Raw genomic sequence first — 22918 nt, 5'->3', positions numbered from 1 at the left:
AGGTTTAGATGTTCAATGAGATGATATACGACCACGGGGAGGCAGTGGATGGCCAGAGCAGTTGCAAACTCAGTCTTTACTCTGCTGTCACAAATGTGTTTTTAATGAGTGTGCACCCCTGACTCCTCTGCAGAGGAGAGACAGCCCTGTTCTGTAGGTTCAGCCTGACCTGAATATTTTCTGAGAAGCAGCGGGGCTGAACAGACCTAAAATCACATACTGTAACGTAAATAACCTTCACCCTCTGCTCTACATCATCCATCTGTATGTAGGCCTGGTTTTCCTGCATAGAGGTCATTCCTGCTTCTATCCACAATACAAAGGGGATATTAATTACTGGTGAAGCAACGACTTTCTTATAATATGGGAATACGTTTTTGTATGGACATGTCTTCAACAGACAAACAAAAAAAGAAACATACAAGAAAATGGGAAAGGACAAATAAGGAATAGTATTTACACCAGATAAATATTTATAGGTAACTGACACAATAATGAAAACACTTAATGAGCGATTCAAAGTATATTGACAGCAGATACTTCCACATACAGTGCTTTCGGAAAGTATTCAGACCCCTTGGCGTTTTCAAAATTTTGTTAGGTAACAGCCTTATTCTAAAATAGATTTTTTTTAAATCCTCATCAATCTGCACACATTACCCCATAATGACTAAGCAAAACAAAAACAGTTTCAGAAAAGTTTGCTAATTTATTAAATAATAAAAAACATTTCACATTTACATAAGTATTCAGTACCTTTGGCAGCAATTACAGCCTAGAGTCTTCTTGGGTATGACGCTACAGGCTTGGAACACCTGTATTTGGGGAGTTTCTCCCATTCTTTTCTGCAGATCCTTTCAAGCTCTGTCAGATTGGATGGGGAGCATTGCTGCACAGCTATTTTCAGGTCTCTCCAGAGATGTTCGATCGGGCTCAAGTCCGGGGTCTGGCTGGGCCCCTCACGGACATTCGGAGACTTGTCCCGAAACCAGTCCTGCGTTGTCTTGGCTGTGTGCTCCAGACGAGATGCTTGGCATTCAGGCCAAAGAGTTCAAGCTTGGTTTCATCAGACCAGAGAATCTTGTTTCTCAAGGTCTGAGAGTCTTTAGGTGCCTTTTGGCAAACTCCAAGTGGGCTGTCATGTGCCTTTACTGAGAAGTGACTTCTGTCTGGCCACTCTACCATAAAGTCCTGATTGGTGGAGTGCTGCAGAGATGGTTGTCCTTCTGGAAGGTTCTCCTATCCCAACAGAGGAACTCTAGAGCTCTGTCAGAGTGACCATTGGGTTCTTGGTCACCTCCCTGGCCAAGGCCCTTTTTCCCCGATTGCTCAGTTTGTCCGGGCGGCCAGCTCTAGGACGAGTCTTGCTGGTTTCCAAACTTTTTCCATTTAAGAATAATGGAGGACACTGTGTTCTTGGGGACCTTCAGTGCCGCAGAAATGTTTTTGTACCCTTCCCCAGATCTGTGCCTCGCCACAATCCTGTCTCAGAGCTCTATGTGCAATTCCTTCAACCTCATGGTTTGGTTTTTGCTCTGACATGCACGGTCAACTGTGGGACCTTATATAGACAGGTGTGTGCCTTTCCAAATCGTCTCCAATCAATTTAAATGAACACACAGGTGGAATCCAATCAAGTTGTAGAAATATCTCAAGGATGATCAATGGAAACAGGATGCACCTGAGCTCAATTTTGAGACTCATAGCAAGGGGTCTGAATACTTATCTAAATAAGGTATTTCTGTTTTTTATACATTTGCAAACATTTCTAAAAAACTGTTTTTCGCATTTGTCATTATGGGGTATTACGGCTACCATGGCTATGCCCCCATAGGATGACAATTCCTCCATCCACAGGGCACGAGTGGTCACTGAATGGTTTGATGAGGATGACAACGATGTAAACCATATGCCATGGCCGTCTCAGTCACCAGCTCTCAACCTAATTGAACACATGGGAGATTCTGGAGCAGCGCCTGACGCAACATTTTAGCAATTGCTTCCCTCACATAAGCTCGGCTTCACCAATTTGCTGCATATTCTTGGGTAATTTAAGGAAACCACACTGACAATACTCACCCAGTTTCTCCATGATTAATGCACAAGTTGATGTGCATCATTACATTTGACTGTTGTATTTACTGAGGTCACACCAGCACTATCTATGACCTGAGGATGAGGACCAACAAGCCATACATCACCAGATACATTCCACTATGTACTGTATATAACTAGTGATCATATGATACAAATACAACCGTCGGTTTTAGAACCATACAATCAAACGAATAGCCCTTTCAGGACAACACAGCATAACAACATATGACCATTTTAGAAATATCAACTGAGGAAGCACTCTCCCTCTGTATGTTATTGCAGGTCTAAAACCATGCATTGTTGATTGAGACATGGTAGTCACAGTCACTTCCTCAGCATAAAACTCCAGATCCTCCATCCATTCAGTCCATAATGAGGTGTTCTACTGGTCCATCAGATTGATCTTTTCACATTGACTAGTGAGATTGGAGGGGATTCACCGCCCTCTCAGTGAGTCCATTGACTCCAGTTTGTTAGTCATTGAGTCCAGTGAGTGTCAGTGGAGTCCTCTGAGACCTGTTTGTCTAAGGACTCACCTCTGAGCGGATGACAACACCTCCCTGCCAAGAAATGTCACCATGAAATGTCAGGAGCGACTATCTGAACAGAGGAGAATGTCACATGCTGTCCCTGTCCTGTTGTGTTGAGCTGGAGGCCACACAGGAAACAGGGGGGAGGGGAAAGTGTAACATTCTGCTTTATAATGGCATCTCATTGTAATTGGCTGTCTGCCTTCCTGGCCAATGGTAGTCATTGGTCTTGATGGAAGCCTCATCAGACTGTATGATAAGGGAGCGGTTATCCATGTTCTTTTCCCAGTCACTGTCAGTGGGACAGGTGTGGTCTTCACTGCCAAGGAAAACAAAGAGAGGGTACATAGCTCGGATAGTGCATTCAACACCTTCATGATTATAAAATGGAATCTGTCCCAGTTTCCGGTCATTATTTATATTATCTGTAGTATACAGACTAACCACAGTTATGTGTTGCGAGGTACCTGTGTTGTGCGTCCATGGCCATAGAGGTGTCCTCATAGATTTTCAGCATGGTTTCTGTGCGGTCATCATGAAGCTCTTTGGGCTCCTGAAATCTGGTTTGACCAGTATTTTACTTAATTATTTATTTGACATAGAATTTCTGTATTTTGTATCGATGGAGTTGTAGTTTGTAAGGGAACCGTATATCATTATTACCTTGGTTCTAGGCGCTCTTTAACCTTGGCGATAGACAGGATGTATGGTCCAATCTGTCGGGCGATGGTGGTCAGGTACAAGTTCTCCTGCTTCAGCTGCTGCAGGTCCTGGAGCTGTGCTAGAATGTGGTCGAACACAAATGCCATGTCAAAGTACAGAACAAAGCACATGCATCACATCCAAAGATGGGATTAGATCATGATGCATGTTACCAAGTCCAAATGTACATACAGTACATACAACAGATTGATGTTTAGTTAATGGGTAAACCTTACCTTCATAGATCTCCTGCTCATTAGTGACCCTCTGAAAGGTCTCCTCCCAAATCTAAAAGGGAAATATGGTTTACTTCCTTTAATAAGGGCAAATCATTCACAAGGCCAAGTCATTCATCTGCACAAAACATAGGATATAGTAAATGATCTATAAGCTGCTTGACCTCCTAAACATATTGCTGCTGTTCGATATGGGGCCTGTGGATGTACCTCTTCAAACAGAGCCCTCATGGTCTCCACAGAGGAGTACTGGGAGGAGATCTGTCCGTCGATGTGCAGGGAGCGGTCCAGGATCTCCCCCATGGTGTCTGTGTTGATGAGGGAGTGGTGTTTGGTCAGGTCCCTGTGTAGCTCCTGTACCTGGTCCTTCATGTTCTGGATCTCAGTCTGGAGGGTCTGGGTCAAACACACAGATTAATGTATGCACGCACGCACGCACCAACACTGTCACAGACACCCTATCACAAGTGAAGTGGCCAAGTCACTCTACCCATAGTTGTTGTCATTGTGATCATGTCACTCACCCTGTAACTGTTCTCATAGTTGCGGCAGTGCTCAGTGAAGGGTGTGTCGCCCCCCTCTGCCAGGAGGACCTTGGTGCAGATGTAGCGGTGGGAGGTAGACTTTCTCCCCGCGGCCGAGCCCAGGGGCATGTCACTGAGGGACGGGGAGCGGCACGACATGGAGAAGGGGGAATGGAGCCTGAGGGAGGGGAGATAAAACCACAGGGCATCATTCATCGGGAAGCCTCGTCCTAAGTAACAGTTATTTATTTAAGGCTATAAATATATATATATCAGAGAGTACGTTTTACAGCCTATCTATCCCATTTTATATAAATATACTGTCCCTCATGTTCAATATTATATTCAGGTGTTCTCACTGCTAATGTTCCAGAGAGAGTGATTCATAGTTGAAGCGTGCACCTCAAAACCATAACTCAACACAGGCTATTCCGATAATGGCATTCTGAAGACCATGTTTACAACTAACAATGTAAAACATTTGCTTGCCCGAGTTCCAGTTCAGAAAATTACTTTGCTATAACATTTTGAACAATAGAACCATTGCTTCATATACTGTATTTGCAACAAATGGAAATGATAAATATTGTAGACTGTACTTGAGTCGCTTTTGAGACCCGGCTGAACTGGAAACATAAAATTCTCCCCGTGAGCTTTAAGACAAAGAGACAACCAGGACAGACAGACAGACGGGCCCTGACCTGGCTTTCCCTCACTCCTTACCACCACCACTACCACTGGAGTAATAGATAGCTATTCATGTAATACTGTAGACCACTTTAACAGACTTTCCTAACACTTAATATTACAATTTTAACCAAATATTTGTCATAGTTTACAATTGTCCACAAATGAGGGAGGGCTATGTATCATACCAATGAAACACGGAATAAACTCTGGAATATATAACAGGTGGAAATATCATTAGCCAGTTGGTAAAGACAGATATTCTATAATTACGGAAAAGTTTATCAGCACACAACTGGGGAAGACATGTAGCTTACCTGGGCCCTGGAATGCTTTCAGTCCTGATTTCTTGCTTGGCACATGCCCTGATACAGCAGTAGAACTATCCCGAGAGTGAGTCTCTGATTGTTTGCTGTGAATGTCTCTTTCTCACCCTGCCATACGCATTTAGTCCTCTGAGCATCCACTTGCTGCCCCCACCACTGATACCAATTTAAGACATTGGCAAAAGCAGTGACATCAATGGCATGGAACAAATTGGCCCCGCCACTCCTGTGTGCCTAGCTACCAGATGAATCCTGGAGAGTTCTGTGAAATTCTGATAAAAATAGTGCCAGCCTGCTCAGTGCCGTCCCCACCCACTCCGTATCCTACATGGAGGGGGCACTGGTTGGGAGGGAGGACTGTCAGTATGTTGGGGGTTTGGGAAAAGGGGGAGTTACAGACCTGTGAACAGTTGGGAGTGATTGATGTGGAAAATTGGTCAGGGAGCATGCGTCTCTTGTGTCTACATGGACAGGGACAGAGTCTGCATCTGAATGAGTTTGTGAGAACAAATGGCTCCATTTTGAAAACAAATGAATCTCTATGTCTGTGTCAAATACCTACAACTATAGCTTACACCAACTAGGAACCAAGGCTCTGGAAGGGGACATTTTGATTCTGTTAAAACTCTGGTAACAGCTAAGCCCAGTGTAAGCTCAGTCCTTGAATTTGGGTCCAGTCATCCTCACTGTATCTTATACTTCAGCCAAATACATTGACACCCCAGTATGTGTGTGTATTGAGAGACATACTGTCATGTGTGTCAAGGTTTGCAAGAGATCCAGACTGTGTTGTGATATCCAGACAGACACAGAGCCTTGCTGGAAAAAGCTGTTTCCTGGAACCCTGGCTTTGCGCTGGTCACTCTGGCCCAGCCCACTGTTATCACCCGTATTTCTGGCACGGAAAGGACGGGACTAGCGCCCGCTATAACAGGAAGACCGCCACCAAAAAGGTGAGTTACGTAGCCTAAGCATGTCTGTGCCCAGAGCTTACAGGCAGACAGGATAAGTGACATAGTGGGGCTCATAATGGAGTCTCCTTCCCTCTCTCTGTGGTTATCACCATCTGCCAGTTGTGCTTCCAAGAATTGTTTATATTATATCTCATGTTTCAAGGAGATCATCTCATATTTTATATGTGCAAACATTTGGGTCCAGAGATTTGGTCTCATTAAAAAGCCCCACTTGTACACTGAAAGACAGAGATTAGGGAAGAATATTTTGCACAAGAGTTAAAGGCCAAGCAGACTCACAGGGCTGCAATACTAGTTGCGCCGGTAATGGAGGCTGGGCGGCGCTGTCCCAGCAGCAGGAGGGGCTCCAGACAGCGAGCAAACTCAACCCTGTAGCCTGTGTTAATCTGAGGGGAGAGAGAGATCATCTGGGTCAGAGCTTGTTAGCACCTTTCTTTGAAGAAAGAGACAACACATTTACTGTGTGTATAGTATTAAATGCTAATTTTACATGACACCCTTACAAAAAAAGATTCCAGTCAGTGTGCAGTATAACTGCAGTATGTTGCAAATACTGCGTCCAAAATACCACAGTCGACTGCAGTTACTGCAGTTTCAAAACAGCAATATTTTTTTGTAAGGGCAGTGTGGATTGAAGTCACATTGTTTTTTAAGAACAGAGTAGACAAGCCACACTCACTTTGCTGCTTTGCACTGGTCGCAGTTGATGAGGGAGCTTCACAATCCTCCTCAGCCTTTCCATTAGTTGCTGTGGAGGAGAGAGCCACGATGTTTGATGCAAACCTCTGGTTAATTTACCCATTCTATCTTTGATTCTCTTCAGAATATAAAGTGCCAGCACTCACATATCCCATGTCCAGAAACTCAAACTTGTTGGCTGAGCTGAGAAAGGCTGAGCAGGTGACCAGGTGAACCTTGGAGAGGGCATCAGAGAGGGTCAGAGGTCAACCACACTGGAGGGCTTGTGAATAATAAACTGTTCAGGTAATAATGGCCAAACTATACCACTGTCAAATGTATTTATGGGTATCAACTAGGTAACAACTAGTTATTGGCCTACACTGTTAATTACAGGCCTGGGGATATAGAGATATGATGATCTAACCTGCAGGGTTGGCAGGAGGGCAGCAAGGTGTGAGAGCTGCTCCTTTAGCGCCTTCTCCTTTTCTTCATGTTGGCTACAAACACACACAACATTTCCACTACACGTCTATCCCCTCGATGCAATACAGAAACCCATACTTCATGTATCCAGGTCCTTATCTATGTTCTGCTCTCCGTAACAAACACATACACACCGACAGACACTGAGACGGAAACACACAGCCTGCCATAAATAGCTTTTAACTCCCTTCTGGGAATCCAGACAGTCACTGGGCCGCTTCCAGGCAGCGAGCCGAGAAAGATGGTGGACACGGGGCCCAAAAATCTCAATGAAGATCTCTACACAATGCAACCTGATACACTCTCTCCTATACAGACTTCAGAGGCAGTAATGCTGCAGTCCAGTGGCCCCCAGGATCTAGCTTCCTGCTCCACTGGTTGTGATGGACTGCTACCAGAGAGTAAATATCAATACCAGAGGTTATCTACACATTTTCATTGATTAAATGTAACCATGAACTGCAGCTGTGGACATGGAACGATGAGTAGTTGTGTTGAAGCAGTCCTTACTCTGTTTGCCTAGTCATTCTTGTTTGAATTGTTTACTGTGAAGTCTATCTCTTGGGGACAAATAGAAACTAGCCTACACCAGGGTGTAACATATAATCGCTGCAATACATTCATGTTGGTAAATGAGATTTGCTAACTATGTACAAACTGTACAATGTAAAGCACATTGAGACCTAGGGAAAACCGCTAAATTCAATCCATGCCAATCAGATTGCCTATCCATAGTTTTTCTGTTATCAAAGCAACAGTTTCATAGCAAAGTAATGCAGTACCTTTGAGCCGCTCGCAACAGAATGTTCTTCCTCTCAGCCAGTCTTTCCTGTCAGATGAGAGCAGAGAAAAAGTTAACCACAAGGAAAATGGATATGAAAACGTCTGCTAGTAGTCGGTCTACTGTGAAAAAGACTGTTGGCCTTGTTTGCCACCCTCCATTTTTCAAAATAACTGTCTGAGGATTTAACTTCTGATTCATTTCCTCTAAAATGTAATTTTGTGGTACACATTGTCTTGTAATTGAACCAGTATGGGTTTGGTCCATTCATGGAGTTTTTGTTGAGAGCTGAAGACCCTTGCAATCTTTTAACAAAAAGAGCAAGAGAGTCACCCAGTGGTGAGGCACCATCATAGCATCTTCAGAGTTATATATTCCATGTAAAGGGCATATCACATATTCAAATGTAGAATCATTTTTATTGTGTTGCACCTAGATAGTTAAACTTCACAATGCTTATTTAATACATTTCAGGTGACCTGAAAAGAGTCCTGTAGAGTCCTGAAAAGAGTCCTTACCTGCATACTGGTGAAGATGTTGCAGATTGCATTCTCCTCTTCCTCCATATTGGAGCCCACCGCTCCTATCATGGCCCTCAGCATGATAATAGCCTCACAGGCCGATGTCTGCAGCTCCTTCACTGCCTACAGAGAAAGCAAGGCTCACACATGGTCATGGTATATATTCTCACTCACCTGTAGCTAAACCACACACATGATCATATGCTTTATCTCAAACTCAAGACCCACCCGGTACCTTTTCAAAATCGACAACATAAGCATCCTATATTATGTCAAGTAAAATACAGCATGGAAACAGAGTTGCAGAGGGAGATTCATACTAGGCCATGGAGTTGTGAGTGCGTTAGGGGAGAGTGGGGTATGTTGAGCCACCCTTGTTTATATGTGACCATACACAAAATGTATAATTTGACCAAATATTTAGGAAGAGGTCATCATTTCATGTAGTCTGTGAAGGAAGAAACCACATTGAAAAAGTGGTAAGCAAACTTAGGTCCCCAAAAATGTATTTTCACTATGTCAAATGAGGTTTCATGATGCTTGTATCTAAACCAAAGTAGATAATTTAAAGATTGTTGTATACATCAGTTGGGGGCTTGTGTTCTCTAAAAGCTTCAATATGAGGTCCTAAACTTAGCATGCTATAGCTGTGTGGGCTAATATAAACAAAAATACAAAAAAAGAAACATCCCTTTTTCAGGACCCTGTCTTTCAAAGTTAATTCGTAAAAATCCAATAACTTCACAGATCTTTATTGTAAAGGGTTTAAACACTGTTTCCAATGCTTGTTGAATGAACCATAAACAATTAATGAACAAGCCCCTGTGGAATGGTCGTTAAGACACTTAACAGTTTACAGATGGTAGGCAATTAAGGTCACAGTTATGAAAACTTAGGTCACTATAGAGAAGCCTTTCTACCAACTCTGAAAAACACCAAATGAAAGATGCCCAGGGGCCCTGCTCATCTGCGTGAACATGCCTTAGGCATGCTGCAAGGAGGCATGAGGACTGCAGATGGGCCAGGGCAATAAATTCCAATATCCGTACTGTGAGACGCCTAAGACAGCGAGACAGGGAGACAGGACGGACAGCTGATCGCCCTCGCAGTGACAGACCACGTGTAACAACACCTGCACAGGATCGGTACATCCCAACATCACACCTAAGGGACAGGTACTGCATGGCAACAACAACTGCCCGAGTTACACCAAAAATGCTCAGACTGTCCGCAATAGGCTGAGAGAGGCTGGACTGAGGCTTGTAGGCCTGTTGTAAGGCAGGTCCTCACCAGACATCACCGTCAACGACGTCGCCTATGGGCACAAACCCACCATTGCTGGACCAGACAGGACTGGCAAAAAGTGCTCTTCACTGACAAGTCGTGGTTTTGTCTCACCAGGGTTGATGGTCAGATTTGCATTTGAGCATTACACCGAAGCCTGTACTCTGGAGCGGGATCGATTTGGAGGTGGAGGGTCCGTCATGGTCTGGGGCGATGTGTCACAGCATCATCGGACTGAGCTTGTTGTCATTGCAGGCAATCTCAACTCTGTGCATTAAAGGGAAGACATCCTCCTCCCTCATGTGGTACCCTTCCTGCAGGCTCATCCTGACATGACCCTCCAGCATGACAATGCTACCAGCCATTCTGCTTGTTCTGTGCGTGATTTCCTGCAAGACAGGAATGTCAGTGTTCTGCCATGGCCAGCAAAGAGTCCAGATCTCAATCCCATTGAGCACGTCTGGGACTAGAGGGCTAGGGCCATTTCCCCCAGAAATGTCCGGGAACTTGCAGGTGCCTTGGTGGAAGAGTGGGGTAACATCTCACAGCAAGAACTGGCAAATCTGGTGCAGTCCATGAGGAGGAGATGCACTGCAGTACTTAATGCAGTACCCCCCCCCCCCCCCCCCCCCCCCCCCCCTTTGAGGAGCATCCAGACGCTGCACTTGATGAAATTATGAAATTGCTTCTTCCAATTATTGATAAACATGCACCTGTTAAGAAACTGACTGTTAGAACTGTTAAGGCTCTATGGATTGATGAGGAATTGAAAAAACTGTTTGGTTGAAAGAGATGGGGCAAAAGGAGTGACTTATACGTCTGGCTGCACATCTGACTGGTGGACTTACTGCAAATTTAAAAACGATGTGACTAAACTCAACAAAAAGAAGAAGACATTTTATTATGAAGATAAGATCAATGATATAAACAATGATAGAAAAAAACTTGAGTTAATAAAATTATGGGCAGAAAGACAAATTCAACTCCATCTTTCATCCAATCAGATTGCTTATTCATGACAAAAACTTTTGATGTTGCAATTTTTTAAAGGATTATTTAATTGGCAAAGTGGGCGAACTTAGGCAGGAAATGACCACAACAAACAGTGAGCAATTATATTCATGCATAAAAAAAACTATTAATGAAAGAAAAGCAGTGCATGTATGAATTTTGTAAAGTTAGTGTGGGAGAGGTGGAAAAATTATTGTTAACAATCAACAATGACAAACCTCCTGGCATTGACCATTTAGATGGAAAGCTACTGAGGATGGTGGCTGACTCTATAGCCACTCCTATCTGTCATATTTTTAATCTGAGCATTAAGGAAAGTCTTTGTCCTCAGGCCTGGGGGGAAGCCAAAGTAATTCCGCTACCCAACAGTGATAAAGCGGCCTTTACTGGTTCTAACAGCAAACCTATAAGCTTGCTGCCAGCTCTTAGCAAACTGTTGGAAAAAATTGTGTTTGACCAAATACAATGATATTTTTCTGTAAACAAATTAACAACAGACTTTCAGCATGCTTATAGAGAAGGGCACTCAACATGTACTGCACTGACACAAATGACTGATGATTGGTTAAAGGAATTGATAATAAGAAGATTATGGGAGCTGTACTGTTAGATTTCAGTGCAGCCTTTGATATCATTGACCATAAACTTTTGTTGAAAAAACTTAAGTGCTATGGCTTTCAACCGCTGCCATATTGTGGATTCAGAGCTGTCTATCTAATATAACTCAAAGGGTTTTCTTTAATGGAAGCTTCTCTAATGTCAAACATGTAAAGTGTGGTGTACCGCAGGGCAGCTCTCTAGGCCCTCTACTCTTTTCTATTTTTATCAATGACCTGCCACTGGCATTAAACAAAGCATGTTTGTCCATATATGCTGATGATTCAACCATATATGCATCAGCAACCACAACTAATGAAGACATTGAAACCCTTAACAAAGTGTTGCAGTCTGTTTTGGAATGGGTGGCCAGTAATAAACTGGTCCTGAATATCTCTAAAACTAAGAGCATTGTATTTGGAACAAATCATTCCTTAAGTGCTAGACCTCAGCTGAATCTGGTAATGAATGGTGTGGCTGTTGAACAAGTTGAGGAGACTAAATTACTTGGCGTTACCTTACATTGTAAACTGTCACCGTCAAAACATATAGATTCAATGGTTGCAAAGATGGTAATAAAGAGATGCTCTGCTTTTTTGATATCACACTCCAAAAAGCAAGTTCTGCAGGCTCTTGTTTAGTCTAATCTTGATTATTGTCCAGTTGTGTGGTTCAGTGCGGCAAGGAAAGACCTAGTTAAGCTGCAGCTGGCCCAGAACAGAGCGGCACATTTTGCTCTTAATTGTAATCAGAGGGCTGATATAAATACTATGCATGCCAGTCTCTCTTGGCTAAGAGTTGAGGAGAGACTGACTCCATCACTTCTTCTTTTTGTAAGAAATATTAATGTGTTGGAAATCCCAAATTGTTTGCATAGTCAACTTACACACAGCTCTGACACACCCACTTATCCCACCAGACATGCCACCAGGGGTCTTTTCATAGTCCCCAAATCCAGAAAAAAATCAAGAAAACGTACAGTATTATATAGAGCCCTTATTGCATGAAACTTCCTTCCATCTCATATTGCTCAAATAAACAGCAAACTTGGTTTCAAAAAACAGATAAAGCAACACATCGCAGCACAACGCCTCTCCCCTAGTTGACCTGGATAGTTTGTGTATATACATTGATATGTAGGCTACGTGTGCCATTTTAAAAATGCATGTAGTTCTGTCCTTGAGCTGTATCTAATGATGTTCTGTATTATGTCATTCTGTATTATGTTTCATGTTTTGTGTGGACCCCAGGAAGAGTAGCTGCTGCTTTTGCAACAGCTAATGGGGATCCTAATAAAATACCAACGTGGCCATCGTCATAGGATGCCGCCTTTCCAACAAGTCAGTTCGTCAAATTTCTGCCCTGCTAGAGTTGCCCCTGTCAACTGTAAGTGCTGTTTTTGTGAAATGGAAATGTCTAAGAGCAACAACGGCTACAATGCAAATTGGTAAGCCACACTAGCTCACAGAAAGGGGCCGCTGAAAAATCGTCTGTCCTCGGTTGCAACACTCACTACCGAGTTTCAAACTGCCTCTGAAGCAACGTCAGCAGGATAACTGTTAGTCGGGAGCTTAATGAAATGGGTTTCCATGGCCGAGCAGCCGCACACAAGAGAAAGATCATTATGCACAATGCCAAGCGTCAGCTGGAGTGTTGTGAAGCTCGCCGCCATTGTACTCTGGAACAGTGGAAACTCATTCTCTGGAGTGATGAATCACACTTCACCATCTGGCAGTCCAAAGGACGAATCTGGGTTTGGCGGATGCCAGGAGAAACGCTACCTGCCCTAATGCACAGTGCCAACTGTAAAGTTTGGTGGAGGAAGAATAATGGTCTGGGACTGTTTTTCATGGTTTGGGCTAGGCGCCTGAGTTCCAGTGAAGGGAAATCTTAACACTACAGCATACAATGGCATTCTAGACTATTCACGGCAAAAGTTTGGGGAAGGCCCTTTCCTGTTTTAGCATGACAATGCCCCTGTGCACAAAGCGAGGTCCATACAGAGATGGTTTGTCGAAGTTGATGTGGAAGAACTTGACTGGCCTGCACAGAGCCCTGACCTCAATCCCATCAAACACCTTTGGGGTGAATGTAAGATAGACTGTGTGAGCCAGGCCTAATCGCCCAACATCAGTGTCCAACATCCGTGTCCGACCTCACTAATACTCTTGTGGCTGAATGGAAGCAAGTCCCCGCAGCAATGTTCCAACATTTAGTGGAAGCCTTCCCAGAAGAGTGGAGGCTGTTATAGCAGCAAAGGGTGGACCAACTCCATATTACTGCCCATGATTTTGGAATGAGATGTTCGACGAGCAGGTGTCCACATCCTTTTGGTCATGTAGTGTATCTTTGTTAGAAATAATACTGATGCTGAATGTTAAAAATGGCTAAATTCCTCCTTTACAGAGGAAAACTGTGATTTTCAGAGGTAGTGACTGTGACATATCAATGTAATCCCAGGTAGCGCACATTTGTCCTTGGAAGTTGTGGGAATGTATATTTTTGGTTTTATATTGGTTATGGGAACAAAGCAATATGATTCCTGACATACTGTAGTAGTTACAATTTTGCATGTTCTAGTAACATTTATTTTTTAGGTTGCAGGGAGGTTGTGAGAACATATTACTCTGGTTCCTTGAAGGTTTTCATGAGAGGTTTTATTAACACTGAGAATGGAAATTATAGGTTATTTCAAGGTTTTTGAATAACTTTCTTAAAACTTTCATTGAATGTTTCAATAAGACATTCAATAACATTGCTAACTTACTTTCAGTTAACTTGTTTGAACATATGGAATATAATTTCCTTTGGCATTAATCATGCAAACACATTTTATTTTGACATGGGATCAATGAGCTTCGAACACATAATCTTCTATTCTCTATCCATTGAATTAGTCCAAAGTGCCACCAGAATGGTGCAAGCATACTGTATTTTTTTTTACACAGCTGTTCATTTCAGTCTATCCAAATAGACCCCATTTCAAAGGAAACAAGCACGGATTAAGATCAGGCCAACACACATGAACACACTTAAGATTGTTTTTATGGAACCTTATCTTCACGTTCTCAGAATGGAATGTATGTTTTTAAAGAGTAACTCTCACCTCTAATTTCAGCCTTTGCCCAATACCTTTAAATAAATAAAAAAAAGCATTCTGGTGAGAAGTTGTGGGTGGGGGAAATTGCTTATAAATATTCATTTTTGGGGTGGGTAAACCTAGTTGTACCTGATCCCAACACTTTATCACTAAAGCATACTTACCAGAAGTCCACTGGCACGCTCTGAAAATAGAATTATGTGCATTGCATACAAATACGGCTCTGGACAGTTAGCTCACAGTGGCACAACGCCGAGTTCCTGACATCTATTGCCACTTGCGGTGTAAATTTGAATACCCCATGGGGGCAAATAAAAAATAAATAAATGTGGGCTGACATTTATTGCGGTATTGTGTTGGGAAGAAAAGTGCAATCATCACCTTGCAAATGAAGGATTAGGGGCTCAATTCAATCCAACCCTCATTGCAGTATTTACGAAATAACTATTTTTCCAGTGGTCAAAGTAACTCACAGACTGGTCTTGGGAACTGCATAAAAACCTACAACTACTATAGTACCAGGGCGACCCCTCTCACAGGTATGCTTTCACTTTTCAGAATTAGAAGTGTGTGGGCATGGGATGAATATTGTAAATTACATTATTTAAAAAAGAAATAAAAGACAACTGCTCCATGTGGGATTAGAACTCATAACGACTAAATATGAGCCAACTGTTTTAGCAGACTACGCCACCAATCAGACATGGTAGTGAAAATATACAAATAATTGACAAGAATACCATTGTCATCTATTTCTTGTTTTGATCGATGTAGCTACGAATATAAACATAGAATTCTGATAGCCTACATGTTTTGTTTTTCTTTGTAAAAGCACATAGATGTGTATGAAAAGATAAGCAAAAACTGTCAAAAATGTAAATGTGTCTTACTGCCTTTTGAATTTTGTGTAATGTCAGTAGTCAAGTCAAGGAAGCATCATGCAAAATATATTGGCAAACTCCACTGAGAGTACCAATACCATTGCCAAATAAGGCGCACTGTCACCTGCTTTTTTAGTAAGCCTTGAGGTGGTACTACCCAGAACATCTAGAAGGGAGCGGATTTCATACAGAAGCCCTCAGTTGAGATAACGTAGAGGTACCTTCTCAAGGTGCCTCTGCATCACGATTTCAATGGTAGAGTTGAACCGCTATAGGGGCAAAAACAGCTAGATTTACTACTAATTTACTACTAATAGACGAAATAAATATATACAAACTGTCAAAATTAAGACCAGAATTGACGTGTTTCTAATAACTAATCTTAAAACATCTGGTTTTTGATGTAATAAAAATCATGGAAGTTACTCTTTTTAAATAACATTCTTAGAACGTTCTCTGAATGTTACTAAAGTTTTCTTGACGTTTTTATTGAACTTTTCTTAACGTTTTCAGAATAATTTGAGAGCATTAGCTTGAATAGAACCATGAGGAAACATGTAGGAAACATTATGCTGAAGTACTGGAATTCCCACAGAAGAGCTGAACTATTTGAGAACATTCCCAATGTCAAACCAGTTTGAGAACGTTCCAAGAGCATTACCAAAATTGAAAGACCATGTTTGTACTTTTAGGAAACGTTCTGTTAAAATAAAGAAATTCTAAGAAAATTGTGTTTTTTTTGTCAAATTCCTTAAATGTGCTGAGAATGTTCCAAAACCAAGCAACTACCCTCCACCATTCCCAGAAAGTTGTGGAAGGTTGTATGCAAAATAACCATAGGACAACCACGCTCTCACCAATCTCTAAGAAACATGTAGTTCTCAGAATGTACACAGGCATTGAGCATGTTGCTCTACAAAGGAGAGTAGGTAACATCGAGGTCCTACTACTACGGAGGAGGAATGCCTACTGGATATCCTGTTTAAAAACATTGACCTCTAGTGGTCTGAATATTGACTTTGATTTCAGCAGTGGCGTGAAAAGTACCCAGTTGTGATACTTGAGTAAAGTATAGATACCTTAGTAGAAAGTTACTCAGCCAGTAAGATACTACATGAGTAAACGTTTTTGAATGTAAATATACTTAAGTATAAAAAATACATGGAATTGCTAAAATAAACTAAAGTATCAAAAGTAAAAGTATAAATAATTTCACATTTCTTATATTAAGTAAAGCAGATTACATTTTCTTGTTTTTAAATTGTACAGATAGCCAGTGGCACACTCCAACACTCAGACATAATTTACAAATTATGCATTAGTGTTTAGTGAGTCCGCCAGATCAGAGGCAGAAGGGATGCCCACGTGTTATCTTGATAAGTGCGTGAATTGGACAATTTTCCTGTCCTGTTAAGCGTTCAAAATTTAACAAGTACTTTTGCATGTGAGGGAAAATGTAGAGAAGAAAAGGTACATTATTTTCTTTAGGAATGTAGTGAAGTAAAAGTAAATGTTGTCCAAAAAATAAATGGAAAAGCAGTACAGATACCCCAAAAACCTACTTAAGTAGTACTTTGAAGTATTTTTAGTTAAGTACTTTACACAACTGGATCTCAGGCCCTTCTAATTAACAATTTTCTATGAACAAGTCTTATAAATGAATATATTATTTATTCAGCTTATCCACATACATCCAATATGTTCCCCCTGTTGATGATGCTTATTATGCATTATGGTTGAACCAAAATATTACATGGAACAAAAATTGAATGAAATTGGAAACAATTAAATATACTGTATTTGTGAAATTCAATGAAACAATCATGTATGTTGATGATAATCTTATGCTAATGATAACAATAGCCAAATATATTCAATATGCTGTAAACTGTTGTCTTTTAACAGTTTCACAAAATTAATTTGAATTAACCTGATAATTATGACACACCCCTCACTATTGTAATTGGTTGCACTAATTGCACTGTTTTGTCTACATAACCTGGTTCAAGCATTCATGACATCACCCTGAAGAAGGCACAGTGATGCCGAAACATTGGTGGTTTACCCAATACATACCTGGAGTTTATACATAGAGTGTGCAACTCTCTTTGTTTTTCTAGCTGGGATAACACACAATGTATCTAGAGAACAAAAGTCACAATTCACCTACCAGCACTGCCTGGTCTAGTATCTCACAGCCTTGTATGTATGCTGTCTCAATATCGATGCAGTGTATCCGGCTCTCTCTGTGGAATTTAGCAGAAACATCAATTAGCTTTACTCACAGTGTTCCTGTCTGAATCTGTGGCGTCGCTGTAGTAGGAGCTTCACTCACACTTGCATGTCTCTGAAACACTTGATGCAGAGCATCAACTTCTTCTCTGTGGAGAACATGATGTAGGGCTCATCGTGGAGAGCTGTGGAGACATTATGTTAGACCATCACATCACTGTTTCCTTACAATAAGATAATCATCCCATGAACATGGCAACACTTAATTACACATTCACTTGATGAAGGTTATTCTACATGTAACTAATGATGTTATTATTACACATTCTCGTGTTCCACTATATAACTAATGTTTTGTAATTACACATTTGAAAGTCACCTGTGAATTACCATGTTAATAACTCAAACCAAAATCTGATCTTGGTACATGTAACGACAAGGTTCCACTACCATTGAATCCACATGCAATACCAGGGTTGATAAATAGGCTAGGACCTGGTAACAACAATTGTAACAAGGCACATTAACTACTGGCCATTTTCAATGAGTTTATTTCTATGTTATGACCTGGCACAAAGGCTATACTGAATCAAGTGTGATGCAAGAACATTGTAGTTACATAGGATATACTTGCAGTTATCATGTACCTACCCAGGAGCAAGCAACTGAATGTAAAGTGTAGCCCAGTAGGGTATAATCTTTATAGTTACTACGCAGTTACAATGTAATAACCTTTGCAGACAATAGACTAACCAGGATAAATTAGGAGACAGGAGAACATTAGGATGAACCCTTTTACAATGTAACAATCTTTAACAACCAACTCTGTGATTACATTGTTGTTACAAGGGATATGCATGTATTTACAATGCACATACCCAGGAGCAAGCAACTTAATGTAAAGTGCAAGTACACCGTTCTTTCTCAAAGATTGTTACATTGTGCAATGTAACTAAAAGGGTTATACCTAATGTTATCATGTCTCTTATTTTCTCCTGGTTAGCTTAGTAAAATCTATGTTGTTAACAGTTATTACTGTGTTAGTTACGCAGTAATAGGGGAAACTTAACGTAAAGTGTTACCATAGGTTATTATTAGATAACAATGTAATTATAGCTAGAAGCTGCTGAGCTCTTGTTGTAGTGTGAACATAATACAGGTGGTACTCACAGCACATCCGGTGGCACACTTTGGTGCGTTTGGCCAGGAACACAATCTCATGGTGGGAGAACATCTTGGCCTTGTGTGTGGAATCCCTGCAAGCTCCACACAGGGGCTGGCTACACGTGTTACAGTAGTACATTGGCCCTGTGTCCTATAAAACACACACACACACACACACACAATATGATCCATGATAATAAATGCTCTCTATTAAGATCTATAGCATGGTTTGTTAGAGTTATTTATGTTGTGAGGTACCTGTTTGTTGCTCTGCTGGTCACAGTTGGCACACTGGACTGTCTCTTCACAGTCATCAGTAGAGTTATCAACTAGGAACTTCAGCAAACGGTCCTCTGGTGGGAGTGCATTCATTCCTTTTACAACTGATGGGTATCTGTGACACAGATGGATCCAGCAACAAAAGCACAGTAAAAATGTTTCATGCAGTGCTTCATTCAAATTGTTATTTCTCGCTACACTGATCATAAAAGAGTAGTGAGTTGCATTCCCAAGGCTCTCCAGCAGATGGTGCAACATATCTAATCGCAGAAGTTTTGCTAACATATTCTGAATTCAGTAGGTGGCAGTAGTTTTTTTTACTACAGGTAAAACACATGGCATGTCATAAACATGTCAAACAATAATTCATTTTAGAGTTTAAGTATGCAACCTCTAACATTGACCTGGTTCTACCAGATCAGAGGCAGTAGGATTCTCTTCCCTCCTCGCCAATGTTTATCTAGTTTGCATAGCAACAGGGTCTATTGTGTGCTACTAATAGCAGTGTAGCAAATTCCCGAGATTACATGGTTCTTGAGTAAATGATGTCAGAGAGTTGGAGCGTGCCCCTGGCTATCCGTAAATTAAATAAAAATAGGGAAAGTGGCCATTTGGTTTGCTTAATATAAGGAATTTGAAATTATTTATGCTTAAGTCTATTTTTAGCAATTACATTTACTTTTGATACTTAGGTATATTTCAAACCAAATACTTCTGGACTTTTACTCAAGTAGCATTTTACTGTGTGACTTTCACTTTTACTTGAGTAATTTACTATTAAGGTATCTTTACTTTTACTCAAGTATGACAGTTGGGTAGTTTTCCCACCGCTGATGGTTGGTAGTACTGATGAAAATAGCAACAAACAGCACTTCCGTATTGCCCATGCACAGGCCACAGGGCCAGGGGGACCTGCAGGGAGAGAGTGTGACCAATGGGTTATCTCCCCTCGGAACACACTTCACTCTAGTAGCCTACTACACAATGGTCCCTCCATAGATCCATCTGCTCACTCCTGCAAGCTCTTCAATACCTGGAATGAGAGGAACTCTGGTATAAATTATGCCTGGTCGAGAGCCACAGGGAGCCAATTTTAAATAGGGAAACCATCCCATAGCAGTCGTACTCGTACCAACTATGTTTTATTTAACTTATCATCTTGCATGATCGGATGGGATCCAGTGTTTGGTTTCATCCCAGATATGTAATCACAGAACACACAAGGAGACCTTGGGTTCTGGGGGGACAATGCAACTGCAGAACAAAGCAGCAACCATAGCAGTTGTGGGCTCGGGCAGGCAGGGCAACAAATCCCCTCTGGACCACTAGAGATCTACAGGGACAGATTTAGCTGTAGGCTTTGATACTATCAGAACCCGCAGAAGCGATAATCTTACAGCTAGTTGTAAGATTATTTTACAGTCTGATGACCTGCGGTCATCCCCTTTCTCCCCTACAAATAAAATCCAACTTAACCCAGGATGTTTCAAAATTACCCAATGTCAGAGGAAAGATTTGGACAGAAAGGATTTCAGCAATCTACTGTTTGTTTGGCATCACGTTGGGGAGTTGATCAGGGGACCTCAGGATGTATTCAGGAAATGGACTGAAATGACTGATCGTGTCAGCTGCATACTGTCCCACTGTGCACAGATGACAATTCAACATCTACTCCACATTGTTTCAATGTAATTTCATTGAAATTACATGGAAACAACATTGATTCAACCAGTGTGTGCACATTGGGGTATCTGTACAAAGCAGTGTATCAGTTTGGCTGTAACATCATCCCCAATGTGTTGCTCATCACTACTTGATCCAGTGATCTAAATGGGGTTGCCACCACTTTTCTTTGTATCTGCTTGTGTTTTGGGGTTTGAAGATAATCAAAGATAAGTGATACGTTCATATGCTGAAAACTATCTTTAGTGATAGAAAAGGCCCAATCTAAGATCAGTTTTATTTCCAGTATAATCTTTTTCCTGGAGAAGTTTTGTTCCACATAGCCATGTGCTCTTTGATCAGTGAGAGCTAATCTAATCCAGAGGGCCTTTAGGTAATACTGTTGGCCATGACTCATTCTCCAGTAGGGGGATAACATGGATTGGACACTGTGAGGTCACATTTAATTGCCCTGAGCTCCCGGCTCCATTGCCAAGATGCCTGTGTAGGTTTTGTTGTAGTGTGACTGCATGGTGGCCTTAACATGGTGCTAACTCAGAGCCAGGGCTGACCCTGCAGCTGTCCCAGCCGCTCAAACCATCCTGCCCTGGTCGGGCTAGACCAGGTCACTCTGAGCCATAGTCCTTAGCAGACTGCTTGACTTTAATCCACTAAGGCTGGTATTGATTGTAAGGATAGGTGAGTCCCTGTCATGTTCTCCATTCATGTGTAGATCAGAGTTGGCTGTGCAGTATGTATGCTCTAAGCGCCCTGTAGAACTGGAGAGTTACACAGATTCTTAAGGGGATTCCTCCTATTTCATAGCCAAGACTGAGATGCAATGCCTCATGCTCAAACCCAATGTTTAAACAAGTAACAAGTAACTATAGGTCACCACAAAGATACAAATGTGGTTGGGGGCATTTAGTTATTCTTGGACTAACAATAGTGTCAAATCAAATGCACAGCTTGTGTGTTCAGAAAGCTTCTTTCAGTAAGTTAAGATCAGTCCCTTACCCGCAGAGGGGGCAGTTGAGACGACTTTCATTGGCTCTGCCTTGTAGGCAGCGCGCACAGAAGATATGGTAACAGTCTAAGAGGCATGGGTGCTGGTACTGCTCATGGCACAGGTGACAAAACAGGGGATGGACATTGGAACAGTCCACTCCACACAGATTATCCAAAGGAGAGAGGACACCCCCTGCCATCTACAGAGAGAATGTAGTGACAGTGAATCCCTTAGGATTAGCCTCTTTTTCTTTCTTTTTTTAACTAAACTGACATTTAAAATAAGCCACGATGTAAGTAGGACAACATGTTTGACTTCACATATAGAGTTTGAGATCATATAGATAATTTTTCAAATGGAATAATGTGATGCAGGACTAGCCTGGGTACCAGTCACTTTCTGCTAACATTCCACTCCTTGTACCCCGTGTCAATGCCAATGACTCGGAGTACAAGAAGTGGAACTGGAACATTAGCATTACCACACTGGTACCCAGGCTAATGCAGTACATAATACTCCCATACCTTTAGTCTAATTTAGTTGGAACAGTTAGGTTAGAGATAACTTCCCTCTTTCACTTACCTTGCCAGCCATGGTAGAAGTCCTCAGTGCTGTGATGAAAAAACACACATGATGTGACATGAAAGTTCTATTGTTTTGTCATATTAGTACTTCTATTGTAGCCTACTGCTCTATATGTCCAACCAAACACAAGGCATCCCCAACACAAGATCTCACTGTAAAAGTGTAGTGGATGGAGTCTGTTCCTACATATGGACAGCACGGAGCGCTACTGTCTTACCTTTCAGTGGTACTATCAACTACCCCCAGCAGGAATGACAGCAATGCAGAAACTCTTCTGGAGTGGCCTGGTTGAGCCCTGACGCCAGGCAGCTGACTGCTCCCCTAGCCAGCAGCCATTCTGCTCACAGAGTGGGGGACTGGGGATGGGCCAACAGTGCAACCATACTGTCACAGATGACAAAGGGAAATCAGATATTGTTGCCATGTCAGCAGGGGAAAAATCCCCCCAATATAGAATATTCTCCCCTTAGTTAACCAGGAATCAGGGATTGAATGGGTATCACCACCAACACATATGCTGCAGTCTCAGAAATATTGAAATGAGGGCAGGCTTTTTGACTCAATTGTAGAGA

At 41.8% G+C, this 22918-nt stretch overlaps 1 protein-coding gene across 4 annotated transcripts; it reads right to left on the bottom strand.

The window, feature by feature from the left end:
- Window positions 1-1791: 1791 nt before the first annotated feature.
- Window positions 1792-22702, bottom strand: LOC110528007 (RING finger protein 207). 4 transcript variants are annotated; one of them, XM_021609777.2, is made up of 19 exons: window positions 22564-22702; window positions 22344-22372; window positions 21770-21960; window positions 19070-19205; window positions 18818-18962; window positions 17751-17832; window positions 17586-17661; window positions 8540-8665; window positions 8023-8069; window positions 7182-7254; window positions 6922-6990; window positions 6756-6824; window positions 6356-6462; window positions 4090-4267; window positions 3776-3961; window positions 3566-3617; window positions 3291-3408; window positions 3072-3187; window positions 1792-2946 (listed from the first exon to the last, which is right to left on the bottom strand). In XM_021609777.2, the coding sequence occupies exons 2-19, from the start codon at window positions 22353-22355 to the stop codon at window positions 2684-2686; spliced, it is 2046 nt and encodes a 681-aa protein (XP_021465452.2). In that variant the 5' UTR covers window positions 22356-22372; window positions 22564-22702; the 3' UTR covers window positions 1792-2683. The 4 variants fall into 4 exon arrangements, with proteins under 4 accessions (XP_021465452.2, XP_021465451.2, XP_036839442.1 ...); XM_021609776.2 differs by lacking the exon at window positions 22564-22702 and having other exon boundaries at window positions 22344-22552; XM_036983547.1 differs by lacking the exon at window positions 21770-21960 and having other exon boundaries at window positions 1793-2946; window positions 22564-22675.
- Between the last annotated feature and the right edge of the window lie 216 nt (window positions 22703-22918).

The sequence above is a fragment of the Oncorhynchus mykiss genome, chromosome 7 (assembly GCF_013265735.2).
Source record: "Oncorhynchus mykiss isolate Arlee chromosome 7, USDA_OmykA_1.1, whole genome shotgun sequence".
In the NCBI taxonomy this organism is placed as follows: domain Eukaryota; kingdom Metazoa; phylum Chordata; class Actinopteri; order Salmoniformes; family Salmonidae; genus Oncorhynchus; species Oncorhynchus mykiss.
The sequence above is the reverse complement of the archived record's forward strand: the minus strand, read 5'-3'. Positions and strand labels throughout refer to the sequence as shown.